Genomic DNA, 17,030 nt, shown 5'->3' on the forward strand with positions numbered 1-17,030 from the left:
TCACACAGTCAATACACGCATGCATGCATGCCCAGGCAGGTACACACACAAACACAAGCACATGATCACCTGGTCAGAAACACACACACACACACACACACACACACACACACACACCCACACATGTTTTTACTACATCAGGGGGTCCAATGACTGGCTGCAGCCTCACATGCACTCTCACACACACACACACACACACAAGTTTCCTCACCATGGACCTGGTTGATCTCCGAGTTTTGCGACAGAATCTCATCGGCCAGTTTCTGTGCGGTAGGCAACACTTCGGTGTGGTGGACTGAAATCAGATACTGGACGAACTTCTGCAGCTGGTCTCTGCTCATCTGAAACAGGGTTTCCGAGATGGGCAGGTGCAGTTTGACCTGCTCCGGCTTCCGTACTCTGTAAAGCGACAGCGCCACTACATGGGCGCAGTAGAAGATGTCTTTGTTGCCGCAGGTGCATGTTACCGCTGTGATCTTGCAGCGGTCGAAGCTGACACTGACGCTGCAGACGAGCTCCGGGGACGAGGGCGTGGCGGGGTCCGTCACTGTGCCACTGAGATGGAAACCTGGAAAGGTAAGAGAGGGGAAAAAAAATAGTTTTTTAAGATAAACATTTTAAAAATTATTTTACAAGGTATGCAAAGATATCTTTGTTTCCATCATTATTTTAGATCTTAAACAATTAGTCTACAGATAATTCAGCACATTACCAGAGTAACTGCTAACTCTTTACACATCCATTACTAGCTATGGTTAGCTTGTTATCTCAGTTAGCCATGCAGCTAGATGGAACTGGGGGAGCATTGGTGTTTACACTGCTAGCACAGGAGCTTTCAACTGCTTAAAAAAAATGTTTTCAGGCTCAAGGCCAGCTGGTTAGCATGCTAACTTCAGCAGTTGCTAACTATTCACTGTTGCTAACAGTAAATAGCGTCAAAACTGTTATTTCTTCACATTCTGTTGATAATTCTTACATATTGCACCTACAATCATAGAATCATTTAGCAAACAGAAATGCCAGAACTTCACTGGTTCAAGCTTCTCAGAAATAAACCCTGCATGTAACTTTTTCCGACATTTTTCAGATCGATACATGAACTGATATATCAAGAAACCAATCCCCAAGCTAAGCTATGATGAAAATAACTGTTGGTTGGAGGCCTTAATGACTGAATTCCTTTGTTTTACTCATCTTGTAATAAACCAATGCAGCTATTTTTAGTTAAGTTTCACCCGAGCAACTTTGATTGTTTGGATAGGGAGTTTAACCAATTGTGATCAAGTAGGACCGAGATTAGTTCCGGCATCTATCATCTCTGATCACAATCAACAACTGGACAACATATTTAAGATGCCCTTTAGTAAATGACATGATTGAGTTTTATCTCTTTAAGAAAGGAGGAACTCCAGACGGAGTTTGAACAATTATACGAAACAGACTCAGTTGGCCACAGTCACCTGCCAAAGGCCCCATGTTCTCCTATCACGAGAGAATGATCAGGACCAGCTGTTATGACTCTGAGCAAGAGTCAATGAGCCTGACAGAAAATCTAGATGCAGGAACTCGGATTGAAGAGGAATTGAGAAAAAGAGTAGGAGGAAGTGAGCACTGAACAGCGGCTGTTACGGCATGAATTATACAGCCTCGCGCTTGAATATAATGTTTGATCTTATCCTGACTGCGCTATCCGGAGGCGCGGCTAGTCATTATGCGAGGATGAATATGAATGAGCAGGGCGGGGTCCCCGGCAGTGGCCTAAAACACACACTGATGAGCATATGAAAGAGGCGCACATGTACGCACACAAGGCGCCGCAGCGTGAGGTCATGCATTTATTAATAATGGGAGTGGTTAGCAGAGACAGAGAGTAGCTTATGAATGCATTGATGTGCTCAGGAGAGATCTCTGAAATGCGTGCGGACCAGTCAAAGACATACATCTCTTAAATATGTTTATCAAAGGGCTGAGCACTCGCATCGCTGTGATATCAAGCATGTATTAACGCGGATATCAAAGCATTTTCTGGGCCTCCATGTTAGGTAGGGAGGGAGGTGCGGGGGGTTGAATATTTCATAGGGTACAGAGGGGTGATGGGTACACAAGCAAGCTGAAGAGAGGTCAAAGTAGCTCTCCGTCCTCCTTGAGGGTTAAGAATGCAGGTGAATGACAAGGAGAAGAAAGAGGGAAGCAAACAGGGTCACAACCCTTGCCTATGGAGTAAGCTACGCCCCCAGGATGGATATAAAAAGAAACCATGCTGCATATATTTCTCCTATGCAGTTTAAAACAGCATATGCACGAGCTCTTTTGAGGCCTAATATACCCCCAAAGCCTCCATTAATAAAGATGTGGCGAACCTGGTGAACTGTGAGAGCATCAAAACAGAAATAGCAATGTTTTGTTATTGTATTGTAGAACCAAGAAGTGTTGGCTGCAAATGTCTAACAGTGCAGAACTGCAGAACATCGCCATGGAGATATGCTTTTTTTTTTCCATTCGGAAAGCCAGCTGGCAGAGGAAGTGCATGTTCGTTAACAATATCCACAGAAGAGGGGTGTGGATCGAATATGGCAGCCGCTCGCATCTGCAGCGATCAAAGCCTATACGTCTACAGCTGCGAGAGAGAGAGGGAGAGATGTACTGAGTCACTCTTAAACGAAACAAAAAGGTTTACATGCCGCAGCTGGTTGTCGAGAAAAAAAAGGAGAGCTCACTTATTTAGCTGTGTAACAACATGCAAATGAGCAATGGCTTTTAATACTCGCTGATACGTTTCTCGTGTGTGTGTGTGTGTGTGTGTGTCTGTGTGACACGAGCTTATGTTTCAAGAGTGGCCCCTGGTCCAGAGAGGGGAGAGAAAAAGAGAACATCAAAAACATGTGGGGCTGAGAGAGCTCAAAGAAAAATCAACCTCCGATACAAACACACACTCTTTTACGTGCACACACACACACACACACACACACACACACACACACACACACACACATATCAGAACATCGTAAAAAGCAGCAAATGTTTTCTTTTTTCCCACAGGGAAGATTAACAGGGATACTTTTTTAAAATTCAAAACACATGGAGTATGAAAAACTAAATGGCGATAAAAGACTTGTCCTTGTTTGAAAAAAAAAAAAAAACCTCTGTTGTGTTTCCTTTTGCTTTAATGGACACTCTCACTCTCTCGCCTTCCAAGCCCTTTTCATGCGTCCCTCCCTCCGTCCACATTCCCACAGCTCTTTCGCTCTCGCTCTCTGACAGATGGGTAGGTAATGAGTTTCGCCTTTCCCCGTCCAATCGTCTGGGCACCAAAAACTGCCCCCCACGCCAAAAATGCCCTTTTAATTTAGCCAAGCACTGAGTACAGGGATATTACTGTTTAGGTACACACACACACACACACACACCTCCCATGACTCCTGGTTGGGTGGGTATGAAACCTTCAATGTCTCATGTGCTAGCTATTAAAGAGCCTGGTTTCCCCCTCACCCAGTCCACCCAGCTCCCCTCCCCTAGTGGTGCTCAGGGCTCTTTTCTGTGCATGTTCAAGAGGCCAGGGTTGGCTTTCAAAGTAACCATGGCGGCCATTTTTAGAACAAGGCCTCTGTGAGGTTGCCCTAGAAACCCCTTCTGACCGCCCTGGTGAAATCACACTTGGCCTGGAGAGCTGTGGAAGGCAGCACGAAACAGTGTGTGAAAGAGCGAGCGAGAATTAGTGTATGTATATATATGTTCAGATCCCACAAAAGGCCTTGCAGACCACCCACACTCTTTGGGGGGACCCACATCAAAGCATTCCCCCAAATAGCCCTTCGCTCCATCTTTCCCCTTCTGGTTTTTAAGTTGTGTAAGTGCCGATAAGCCAGCGTGGACCATCTCTTGACCAGCTCGGACCACTTCTGTCCATTCAGACAACAAGTGGGCCTCTGAAATACCGGACTCCTGCTCTTATTTCAGCAAGGAGAGGCACAGGGTAAGACCAGCAGCTCCTTCAACATACATCTGCTGTGACGGAAGAATACCGCCTTTATACGCTCCCTATAAAACAGGATTTAGCTTCCCACATGAAGGCAGGCCGGCCGGCATCGAGGCCGGGGCCTCAAAGGTTTGCTTGCCTAAGCACAAAAGTGCTCAATGTTCCAAAATCACTGGGGCAAATTAGATTGAGCAACATACATATATTTCCGCAATCAAATTAAGATTCCAAGTCAACGGAGAAAATTCGGGCCCAGCAGTGGGAAGGTCATTACGTTTATTGGCTGAATTGGTTCATGAGTGACTGTCACCTAAATCTAATATGGCACCATGCAGCTCAGACAGCGCACATTGAATTTGTGTGTGGGTTCGTGTGTGTGTGTGTGTGCACGCGCGTGCGAGAGAGAGAGGGAGAGATTCTGAATACATGATTGATTTCAGCACGAGAACAGGGATGAAACAAATGGGCGAGCGTGAAAGCAAGTCAACAAAAGCAAAGAGGGGAAGGCAGAAAAGATATATTTAAGGCCCATTCGCCTGCGCCGATTCACTTTGGGCCTCACACATTAATCAAATTACCTCATAAGCTGACGGCAAACAAAGAGCAACACCTAAATCCGACTAGAGCTGACCCAGAGGGGACCACCTGTGGTAGCATTAACACAAGATTCTTCTCTGTGTAGACCAAAGATAGCCTCCCCGAGACCTCGCCGAGAAAAGGCTACTGGACTGGAATCCAATCCGTTTGGTCAGATTGTACCGAGAGGCCCTGCTGAAAGGAGATCTGAACCACAACTGAAGGAAAAGCAAGGCCCTGCAGCAGGTCGAGGCAGGGTCGGGGGAACTGTTGGGTGACCCCCGCCTCCAGCGCTGCTACCCCTTGTCCCACCCACAGCTAAAGGAGCATTTCCTTCATAGCGGCTCCTTGAACTCGCCCAATTAATAAGGCTGCAAAGATAAATACAAGGCCTTTCAGCGTCTTAGAGGGGTAGGTCTGTGTGAGCAACAATGAGACCATGCGTGTGTGGTCCTATAAGGAAGCACCCATACAGAGACTATAAACAGAGATCAATGCTATTCTGCAGGAGACCTTGCTCCAGGCGTGTGTGTGAATGTGTGTGTGTGTGTGTGTGTCCTAAGTGTGGGACGGGCTAGAATAACACAGCTGAGCTCCAGGGGCGGCCATATTTATGCCTTAAACCCCTCTGGTAGACCAAAAAGCCCCTTTTTTTTTCTCCCCCGGTGTGTTTTCATCCACACAAATGTGCACGTGCACAGTCTCACAGTCTATCCAGCGCCTATCCCGACAGACACAAATGAGCATATATTAATGTTTTGAGATATTCTATGAATTTCAATGCTTCTTACTTCCACTCGAAGATTGTGACAGCAAAATCTGCATGCTAATCACAAGAATGGGAGGGAAAGAATATCGGTGTGTGTGTGTGTGTGTGTCTGTGTGTGTGAGTGCAGTGACGGCTGTCTGGGTGATTGGAGTTGTCATCAGCTGGCGGTTGAAATGACAGTCGACTACTGGGCTGCTGCCACTTTGTTGCCATGCGGTACATCAGGAATGACTTGCAATTTTCTAACTATCACTTTCAAAATGGATTCTAATTCTACTGGATTGGGGCTGTCAGGCGGAGCTGGTGTTACCGCTCTGCTGACTGATCCCAACGGTTGGCGTTCAGAGGGCTGACCAGTACTGGAAGACAGTGAAGCTTCTGTTCAGGGGGACGTGATCGACACGAGACAAAAAGGATAAAGTGATGTGAAAATGGGTTCTGTTAGTAATAGATGGAGCACCCAGAATGCACAAGCTGAAATTCGGGGGGGGGGTCTTCTTCTGTCAAAGGAAGAGTTTTGGGAAATCAAGTTTTTCATTCTTGCCGACAGTTAGATGAGAGGATTGAAACAATGTCTGGAGCCAGAGGCTGGTTAGCTTAGCTTAGCACACAGACTGAGGAGCACCAATAAAAGTGCAAGCACTCCTCTCATGCAACTTTCAAGATGAACGATACAATCTTCTTTTAAAATCAGATAACAATATTTTTCAACATGGCTACAGACCTCAGGGTCAAAGCTACGGGTCACTGTAATAAGATGATAGCACAGCCACTGCACTTTGAACAAAGAATGTAAAACAAAAAGTTTTCAGCAAATTACTTTCAAAATTACTAGTTACTATTAATATATCATGTCACAATATTACTGTTTTTTAAATGAATGGCCTTGGACATTGGATCAAAATCTAGTATATTATGAGGTAGGAATACTTTTTTTTTTTTTATTTTAAAATGTGCCTTGTCATATGAAACACAATAGACCTAAACCTTCCATAATGTAGCCTGTAATGTCATGACAAGACAAAAAAATATATTTTTTATGTGATACTGTAAATTTCATATTTAAATTGTGAAATTTTCATGCATAAGCGAATTTAGCCAGTGACTTGTGAAAATGTTCAATTCACAATTGACAATATTTAATGTTAACATGTTCAAATTTTTGTTTACTTCAATTTTAGTTCACATGTGAAAAAGCTTTCATCACGTTTGTATGGGCATCTTTTTGATTGTATTAATTAATTCAATTTTCTAACAAAGCAGACTATGTCAGTGCTAACTATTAAAAGACTTTAGTGTAAAATGACTGTAGGTGTAATTTAATAATGACACTTGTGAGGTATTGGGTGAACTGTCCCATTAGCTGCTATTCGAAACAAATTTCTGTCACTGGAGAAGTCTGTAGCCTGCTAATTCCGTCTCTTGGCTGTACATTAACTATACATTATCCCAATCCATGTGCAAGGTTCATTAGTGTGAATGAAATTACAGCTGGCTGGAAAGCTGGAAATGAATGTGTGTAATTAGCAGAGGTCCGTCCCAGTAGAGCCACGCAAGCTATAGACGGAGGTAATGGGATCCATTGGAAAGTCATTGTCTGCTTCTTCAGGGTTTGAGTATCTTTCTAATGACAAACCTATACAGTCGAGACATTATAGCGTCCTTTTGCCTGTGAAGGAGGGGAGTCTGGGTCAGTCGAGAAACCGCACAGGAAAGGAATAAACTAAGAATATGGCAATGCATTTCACTGGTTTTTCGAGTGTGTGTTTGCGAGGCAGAGGCTGTGTTTCGTGAGACCTTACGCATAATTTGCTCGCAGAAAGTATGCCAAAATGACATTTGCTGTGCCTGTCAGAATTGACTACAGATGCGTTTTTCCTCTTGCTTAATTTGAACTTTGCCCTAGAAATCCTTTTGTGATTAATCTTTCTTGATAAAGCTGCACTCAAAAAACACGTCTTGGCTTCAAAGCCCGAACACACACATACACACACACACAAAAATAAAGGACAAAAAGAAAAACAGAACAAAAGTGAAAAGAGAAATGGTTCCGCAAAGCACATCACACGAACGAGAAGCCACTCCTGTGGAAAGGCAACATGGCTGAAAGTGAGGGGAATTAATTTGCATATGAAAATAGCTGGCCACTCACAGCACTGGACTGGAAACTGTGCACATGTGTGAGTATGTGTGCGTTTTTTAAAGTCCACTTGCCCATGCCAGGAAATAACCTTACACTCTTTACCCTTCCCATTTCGTTTGGAAAGTCACCCGACACACTCTAGCGCACACACACACACACACACAACCCCACCCTTTGACACACACTCATGATGCCTTCATGCATGCACGCATACTGGCTTCAGTGACTCCCTGCAGTCAACCTCCTTCTGCTCACAAACAGCCCCACCTCTTTCCTTTTTCTCTCTCCAATAACTGACTCCTCCCCCGTCCCTCCCTCCCATGACACACACACACGCACACACGCACACACAGAATTTTGCCTAGCCCTAAGCTGACCCGTTGTGTGTGTACTGACGTCACACACTAGACAAGGGGAGGCATCATTCCAGACAGACACACACACACGTGCACACACACACACACACACACACACACACATACACACAGGCCCCAGCCGAGGGGGAAGCTGCATTCCAGCACAGGCACACAGACACACAAACACACATCACCACGCCTGGCGGTGGGAAGCATGGGGAGCGCTCAGCTGTAGCGGGGAGGTGGGGAAGAGGGCCAGGGGAGGCGGAGGGAGGGAGGTGGAGGGGTAGTTTTCAGAGGAGGGAGGAGGGAGCGATGGCTCTGAGCCAGTGTTCCTCTGAGCTCAGCACTTCCCCTTTCAGCTCCAGCCAGCCGCCAGTTTGCGTAACGCAGCCCATGCAGCCCTGCCGGCTCGTGCTTAACCCCTTCCTTCCTGGAGTCACTGAGGTCACACCCGCTGTTCTCTGCCACATCCTGGCATAAACCCTCCCCCTGCCCTACAATCCTCCCCCCCGCCCTCAACATCCCCCGGCTCAGGCTGTCCCATTATAGCACGGAGCACACTGGCCCAAGACTCATACTTCCACATTATCACCTGACACGGATGGAAGCAGATACACACACACACGTGCACAAAACACACACAAACACCACGGAGAGATGATGCACTCACCAGGAAATAGGTTAACCTTTTACATGCCAAGTTCCTACAGTATATCGTTGCCTTACCTATAAATCCAAGTGAACATAAGACTGCGTAAAGGTCTAAATACGTAGGCAGTCTAGCCTCAGACCGAAATGGATTTACAGCATCGTCTCTCTTTGAAGACAAAAGCACTGCACTACAAATACACACCCATTAATTAGCAATTACCAAGCAATTACCATTGCCACAGAAAAAACTAACCACCTTGTGACGGATTTGTTTTTATTATGAAATCGCAAAGAACAAAGCACGTGTAATGAGGCGAGTAAGGTATGTGTGTCTATTCAGCTGTGCGTCCATTGACCTTCCAGCAGCTTATGTAGGCCAAAGTGTCCACTCTACCCACAGAGATGTGAGGCCTCGTACATCAGACGTGGCGCCCCCCCGCCCCCCAAAAAAACCCCGATGAAAAGTGTCACAGCTCACACTAACCACTGCAGACACAGTCCGCCGCGGAGGGATGGGCAGAGCAGAGGGGGTGGGCGAGTGGACGAGGGAGGAGGGGGAGGTACTCTCACATTTAATATCACTTGACACGCGTCATCCAGCATCTCTCAAGCAGCCGCTGAGCCTGTGTCAGAGCCAAGGCTTTACTGTGGAAGCTGCGCATGCGTACGCAGGGCGCACCTTATTCGCGCACACACACACACACACACACAAAACAAAGGCAACCTGAAGACAAACATCTCAGCCACCTGGCGCCGTGATCGACGGGCTGCTGCAGAGAACGGGAATAACCAGGATGAAGACAAGTGAGGGAAGAAGGAAGAGAGGGGGAGGGGGGGTGGTTGGGGGGCAAGAGAAAGGTTGAATATGTCTCTGCTGAATCGTGGTGGTCGATTCTCTTGCCTGCGGGCTATTCCTGTAAATATTGACGTTGATGTTAGGACCACTCTCTTAAGGATAAGCTATAAAGCAAGGGGGTTAGATTTACTCCGTGCAAACTATAAGCATCTGAAATCACACGCTACGCTTGCCCTTCTCGGAGTGCGTTCAGGGGGAACGGCGAGAGACTTTCAGGGTAAAGAACTGTGACCGCACGAGGGGTCTCGGCTCTCCCGGTGGGTCCACAGCACACTCCTCTCCCTTCTCTTGATGGTTTAGGTTTCCGCTCTCAGAGCTAAAAGCAGGCAGCTGACATCAAAACCTTCAGAGAGACCCCCATTTCCCAGAAACAGCTCTTGTTTCATGTAAATAGCTGCCTTTCGTGGCTACATTGAGATAAATTGCACCCTGCTGGACAAGAGGGAGACAATGTTCACCCTGGAGCCTCTTTTGTTGACATCTGTGCGCGTTGCCATGGCGACACGTGTCCGCCCGGTGAGAGCGTGTACGTGTGTGTGTGTGTGTGTGTGTGTGTGTTTGCATTCATGGGTTGTATTTGTGGCCTTGCATACGTGTCGGCAAACACAGGCGAGGACGCCGGGGGGAGGCGGGCAGGTCCGCACACATTGAAATGAAAAACACAAATACCCCTCTCATTCTTTCCCTCAAAACGCACAGGAGCGCCGCCGCACAAAAGCTTGCCGAGGAAACAACACCGGAGCGTGACCAAAACTCTGAATCAGGTTAGCCTTGCTTCCAACTACCACATCCTCGTGGGAGGCTGCAGGCGCAGAAGTTTATTACTAATCGTCCTCACGTTAAAAAAAGGGCAAAACTAATCCAACTATGACAACACATTTTCCAGAGGCCCTCCAGAGTATTACATGTGTCCGGTCAGCTGGGAATTAATCTGCTGGAGGAAACGCCATGATGCCTGAATTCATTTCAATACAAGTGGGTTAAAGATGCCAGTCGTCCTGTGGGACCGCCGTTTGCTCCACGGACTGCAGTCTCCATCCATCTAACTTTGGGCAGGAATTACTGGGATTGTCTGAGCACTTGCAGCACCTCGCCAACGTTTGATCAAATTTGCTCAAATTAGAATTTTTCATAGACGACGGAGGAATAATCATATCTGTGCGCAATTACGCCGATTATGTCTCCTCGGAGACTTTGTGAAGTGAAGGACTATGTCACCTCTGAGACCACGGGAAACAAAGGCCAACTGCTTTGTTTATATTCCACCACGTGTCTGTACTTTGAGATCCTCATTATGTTCATTTGGGATGCCAATGTGCTGCAGGAGGACAGGGGGGTTCATCTGGGGATTAAGGCGGGTGTGGAGGGAGGGGGGAGCAACGACTGAGGGGGTACACACCCAGCACCATGGCAACCGTAAAAGAGGTTGAGAGTGCATATTAATCATAAAGAATATGTGTGCATGTGTGTGTACGAGAGAGAATCCCCTCCTGTGGGCAAGTCAGCATTCACCCATGAAGTAGGTCAGTGAAATTTGCCCAAATTAGGTCAGTGGCAGTTAATGGGTGCCATCCCGGACAAGAGAGAGAATAAAGAGGAAAAAGAGAGCGACAGAGGGTCCATAAGGTTAGGAGAGCAGAACCAAGCTGCTTACTACATCTTAGCTTTAACACTTAGTTAATTATGGTTGCGCTGGTCCATGCAAAACACACACACACAGACACACACACACACATACACACACGTTCCAAACACACCAAAAAAGCCTCAGAGAGAGGAACCAAAGCTTCCCCCTCCAAAAGCGGAGAAAGTTCTTTACAACTTCAAGCCATCACTTTTTTCTCCACTCAAAACTTCCCTAGTATCAGAATCGCTGTGCATCAAAAAGCCTGTTTTGACTGAAAATGCTTTTGATAAGCAGTCCGATTCGGTTACGGCGATTAGGTCTGATTATTTAGCAACCCTCCTCCTCCCTTCAACCCTCCCTCCCTCCCTCCCTCCCCCCAGCTGTTTGGATGGTAGCTCCTTTGTCATCCGCTTCTGTTTCAACTAGCTTCTTCCCTCCCCATTTTTTTTTTGAAGAACCCACATCGGGAAGAGAGGTTGTTGTGCGTCGTTGCCAATAAACGGCGGAACACAGGAACCTTTGAAGTCCGTGGTACGATGTGATTCGCTTTCATCGTCCCGCATCTGTCAGTCAGCGCGAGAGAAAAAAAATGTGACTCCAGAAAGGGAAAACTTTTTTTTTTGCTGCTTTTTTCCTCCCCAATTTCCTCTTTTGCACATACACATGCACACGCAACCAAAACAAAACAACGACAAAAAAAAAAAAAAAAGACAACAAAGGGAGCCAGAACCACAAAGGCTGTATTGGGCATTAGACAGACAGGGAGTGGGCTGAATAATAATCTGCGCGGAGTTTTTGCGAGGTGTTCCAGAAGATTCTGATGTCGCTTCAACTGGTGCAGACTGACTGCTTCTTTCTGCCTGGGCTTCCTTGGCCCACTTCCACACAAAGGGAGATGCGTGTGTGTGTGTGCTTGCGTCCCACCATAGCTGTGGGGTGCTCTCTGAACTTTATTCTGTCAGCCCTCTGTCGCTCATCTCACTGCAGTTGGGTGTCAGAGAGGAGGAAGAGCATTGACAGGTGTCTTCTGTGGGCAACGTCTGTTCGGAGGAGTGATGGCGGAACCTGGGCCTGCACCTAATCACACAAGCCTGCAGCCTTGCTCTGACAGCCACAGAGGTTGGGGATGAGGGGGCAGGGGATGAGGGGTGGGGAATGGTGGGGGGGGGGACAAAGGCTTCTTTCCCTGGGCAGCGATCAAACTCGAGCCCCTGGCTTGCCTGGAGATGTGACAAGGCCCACTTCCCCTTTGGTTCCTTTTTCCCCATCCTCGCCCCGCTGCCAATCATGTGTCAGATGCTTCACGCTCTTGCACGATGCACCGAGCGTATGTGTTTGCGCTCAGGCTGAGCCTGTCGACACAAGTTAAAGAGACGTACAGAAACGGGAGCGGAGGAGACAAAGGGACGCACGTGGATGCAAAAGAGCTTTGCGGGGAAGCGTTGAGCCAGAAAACGAACAAATGTACAAGCTAAACGTGGCTCGGAGTGAAGCGAGCCACAATGAGTTACAGTGACTAACGTTACTAGCCAGAGAGAGAAAGATGCCTGGCGAGGGAGGCTGGGTATAGGAGCCAGAGAACTGAACTGCAGCCAACCTGGATGAGGCCTCAGTCCAGATAAGTTGGGACAGTACCAGGGGCCCAGCTACAGCCCGTCAGAGCTGGGAGAAGGAGGAGGTGGAGAAGGAGAAGGGGGGCAAGTGAATTAGCAAGAAATACAGAGTGAAAAAAACAGAAAAAAAGAAAGAGAGAGGGCAGAACAGAGAGAGAAAGAGAGAGAGAGAGAGAGAGAGAGAGAGAGAGAGAGGGGTTTTGAGGCTTTTCAGCTCCGAAGTGGGATGGGGAGGGGGGGGGGCGGTTGGAGGGAACTGCTGAGAGTCAGGCAGAGCTGGAGCCGAGGCTCAGAGGCAGGGCCAGGGCTGAGCTGGGGCTGCTGAGAGAGGAGCCAGGGCTGTAGGCCAGAGGAAGGAGGGAGGGAGGGAGGGAGAGAGAGAGAGCGGGGCTGAGAATAGGAGGAGGAGGCAGTGGCAGAGCTGAGGCCGGGGCCGGGGCCAGAGCCAGAGCCAGGGGCCCCAGCTTTAGATTTAGTCAGCTGTTCCCCTGGCCAGCAGCTGGAAGGGAGAGGAAGGGAGGGGAGGTAGCAGGGGAAAGACAGCACAGAGACTTAAGGGGGAGAATTTTTTTAGCGAAGAGACGGAAAAGTGAGAGGAGATGGAGAGGAGTAAAGAAAGGAAAAAAATAGCTCAGCGATAGAGAAGGGAGAGAACGAGGAGAGCAGGGGGAGAGGGTGGTGTTGGAGGTTTGGAAAGAGGACAGTGGAAAAGCCATTAGATTCCTATGAGAGCGAAAACAGCGCTGAGAGCAGACAGACTGACAGAAGGTGGTTAAGGCTCACTGGCTTCGCAACCTCTCTTCCCTTCCTCCCTCTCTGGTCCTCCTGCTCTCCCCATTCCTCTCTTCCCTCCCTCCCTCCATCCTCCTCCTTCTCCTCCTCTCCTTCCGTCACTGGTGCACTATTCTCTGGCTACCTCCGTCTCAACCAGTTGTGCTTCGGCAACAGCCCCACTATTCATTACGCACGACCTGCAGGCATGACCCTTAACACACACCGAGATCCCAAACAGGTGCCCCCACACACACACACACACACACACACACACACACACACACACACACACACCACAGCAGCAGCAGCAAAGGGATCACACATGACCGGACCGGGGGGGGAGATACACAGCGAGTGTGGACAGAAGGGCTGAAGTGAGAAGAGAGGGCTCTCTGTGGCCACCTGAGAAGTACTGCAGGAGGAACAACAAGGAAAGAGGGATGGAGAGAAGAGAAAACATCGAGAGGAGGAGGAGAAAAAAACACGATATAATTAAAGCAGAATGCGTACACGCTTTGTTTCCATAAAAGTGGCGAAATGAGATTTGGAGTAGGGGAGTGAGGGGCGAGGGTTTGCCACGGGGCAAGCAGCCACTGCTAGCAAAGCACTTTATGGCCTATTATATTCCATTCAGATGGACCAGGCGTCTGGGATAAAAGCATTTAGTCTGTGCGTTAGTGAGTGACTCAGCACTCGGAGCCTTCACAGGTGGACCCCCTCATAACTACACAATGCATATCAATGAAGTGGCTTTGCACTGTGGATATGGATCACTCACTCCCACACCTATGCCTCTGTTTTTTTTTTTCTTCCCCTCCACCTACGCCACCTTTTTCCTCCTCGACCTCTCGCACCTCCTCGCGGAGACACTCTCTGTTGTTTACTCTCTTTTCAGCCGGATTGAAGTAATTCCACTGGCTCTTTTTATATAAAAGGCTTTATCGTGAGTAGTAGTGTCCAATTGGGCTGGCAATAAAGGAGAATGGATGGGAGCAGTGTGCTCCAAAAATACAGAAAAAAATAAAAGCTTGACAAATGAAACCGGTCGAACATTTCTTGCATCACATATTTTACTCTGCCTTTTCCCTAAAAAATGTGTGTCTGTGTCTGTGTGTGTGTGTGTGTGTGCGTGTGTGTGTGTGTGTGTGTGTGTGTGTTGGGGGGGGGGGGCATATCTGTGCACGGCCGGAGCACCCACACACCTCTCCTCCTCCCTTTCCCTCTCATTTAGTGTTGAGATGGAAGACAGCCCCCTTCCCCTCTTTTCCCTCTATTGCTTTCTCTCCATCACTCTCTTGTCTCCCTTCACCCATCTGCCCTCTCCGTTCTACCTCTACTATCCCCCTTCTCCCTTCCCCTTGGTGGTGGTTAATGGCACAGGGATCCAGCGTGGAATATAGATCAGTGTGAGATGGATGAGGCACCAGGAGCTCCGGCCAGTCCCGTAGGTCCCAGACCAAAGATTAACTAAATATTAGCTGACAGGAAGAGAGAGAGAGAGAGAGAGAGAGAGAGAGAGAGAGAGAGAGAGAGAGAGAGAGAGAGAGAGAGAGGCAGGGACACAGCTGCAGCTGCTGGTGCCACTGCCGGCAGAACAAACGACAGAGATTGTTTTTAACCCCCTTTGCTCTTGGGAGAGACGCATGCGATAAACACATGAGAGATGCAAAAAATACACACAGCCGGGGTATACATGCTGCCACGCACGCGTACGCACATGCTATCAGAGGCACCCTGGGAGAAGGAGTCCACTAATCACATTCTCTCCTCCCCCCCCAACCCACTCTCTGCCCTGCCAAGGCGCATGGCGAGGGGGGAAAAAGAGGAATAAATCTTTATTAGGCGATGTGTCCCTGCTTTATCGATCGCTTCGCTCCTTCCCTTGCCTCCTCCCTCCCCACCCCCACTACCCCTCGCTTTCTCTCCCCTCCTTTTGTTATTTTAGGCGTGTGTCTGCCATCCAGTCCAATTGAGTCAGGCTGTACATCAGAGAGGACCATTACCCATGTCTCCCTGGGCTGGGCTGGCTGTCACTGGCTGCAAGGGGGGGGGGGGTGCAGGAGGTGAGGTGATGTAGCCACCCAGGAGGGACAGCTAGCCAGCTAACAGCTAGCCAGACAGACAGGCGGCCAGATAGTAGGTTTTGGGCAAGAATGCAGACAGACAGGACGGGAGACAGTCGACGACACCGGGTGACAACAATGGTAGATTCAGATTTTACCCCGGCTCAAGTCCTGCACGGTGCCACGAGCATGGCATGGCAGACGCGACCTTATCTGCGGTGCTAAATTCTAACTAGCTTCTGACGAAAAAAAAAAAAAAGGGTCACACCTTTTTTCTGACAAATGTTTTACAGCAAAGAATTGACGGCACATTACTGAGCGACAACAATGCTCTGTTAAAAACAAAGGGCTAGGTATGTTTCAAATGTTTCATCAGTAATTCTGATAACCCGGTAATACTTTTTTCAGGGCCTTCGAAATAAAAGCACGATTTAGTAAAAAATAAAAAATATATATACATCCTATTTATCAAAACCGAAGAAGCCAATCAATTTCGTCTAAACAAAAGCAGCCGGACAAAGACCTTGTCTGGGTAAAACAGCCAATGTTTTTTGGGGTCCTTTATTTGGCTTTAATACGTAGGACGGCTTAGAGAGATGACAAGAAGTCAGATGAGAGAGAACGAGTGTTGTGACACCCCGGGAGCTCAGCTGGTAGAGCGTCATCCCTCCTCTATCTCAACCCTTTTCCTGTAAAATCTCCCAACCAGTGAAGTCGTGAAATGGCTGAAATAAAAAAAAATACTCAAAAAGAGGGGGCATTCAGCAAAGGCCCACTGAAAAGAGGAACGCAGCCTCTGTACATGAACCACGGGCTTTACCGAATAAGCTGTCTATTAAATCAGGAACTATCTCATCAAAGAAGAAGTAAACGAGATTATGACTTGGACAACAGCTTCTTCAGAACATCACTGAAATGACAAATATATCCGAAGTAATAAAACCTGATGAACTTTTGAAGGGCATGGCGGGTTGATCCCTGAAAAAAAGGTTACAGGACTGTCCTCGAGGCCTGGAAAATATCAGGGTGAGGATCATTTAAAAAACTTCAGAGAAGGACACCACAGTGAATAAGTCAAGTCCTGTTCCTCTCCTAATTCCAGGCGGAGGTAAATAGAGAGCTTCTAAATGTAGAAACAGTGATAGCCTCTGAGGTCTGGATGCAAGACTGCTAGCACTGAGCAAAGAGAACAGGAGCTAGCTAGCCGGCTAGCCTTCCTTTGGGAGTTTCGACACAGGAAACACTATGGAAACATGCTGTATCTAGATAGGGGCAGTGTAAATAAGATATGAGTTTCTATTGCCTGGCTTGGGAAATGAAAATGGTAAATTGAGATGGGGAGAAAGAGAGACCACGAGAGCTTATGAACACAGGGAAGGAATGCACAGAAAAAGGGAGGAGGATGGGCACAGGTATGGAGAGATTAGGGGTAGAGGAGCCAGAAAATAAGACGAGGGGAAGATGAAGGGCAGGAATGAGATAAGAAAAAAACCCAAGCAAGCAAGGAAATGAACATGAAAGAAAAAAAAAAGAATGAACTCCTTCAAGACAAAACTATTTCGAAGGGCAAACTAAATTCCATACTCAGTTGAAAGCCTTCCTTTCCTTCCCCCCTTGAATCTC

At 47.8% G+C, this 17,030-nt stretch overlaps 1 protein-coding gene across 3 annotated transcripts in view; it reads right to left on the minus strand.

The window, feature by feature from the left end:
* LOC119019964 (zinc finger SWIM domain-containing protein 6-like) overlaps positions 1-17,030 on the minus strand; it is a 46,624-nt gene that overhangs the window by 20,853 nt on the left and 8,741 nt on the right. For all 3 annotated transcript variants that reach the window (XM_037098971.1, XM_037098972.1, XM_037098973.1), the window contains exon 2: positions 212-568. In XM_037098971.1, the coding sequence (XP_036954866.1) occupies positions 212-568 (357 nt within the window). The remainder of the gene's footprint in view (positions 1-211; positions 569-17,030) is intronic.

The sequence above is a fragment of the Acanthopagrus latus genome, chromosome 5 (genome assembly GCF_904848185.1).
Source record: "Acanthopagrus latus isolate v.2019 chromosome 5, fAcaLat1.1, whole genome shotgun sequence".
NCBI lineage: Eukaryota > Metazoa > Chordata > Actinopteri > Spariformes > Sparidae > Acanthopagrus > Acanthopagrus latus.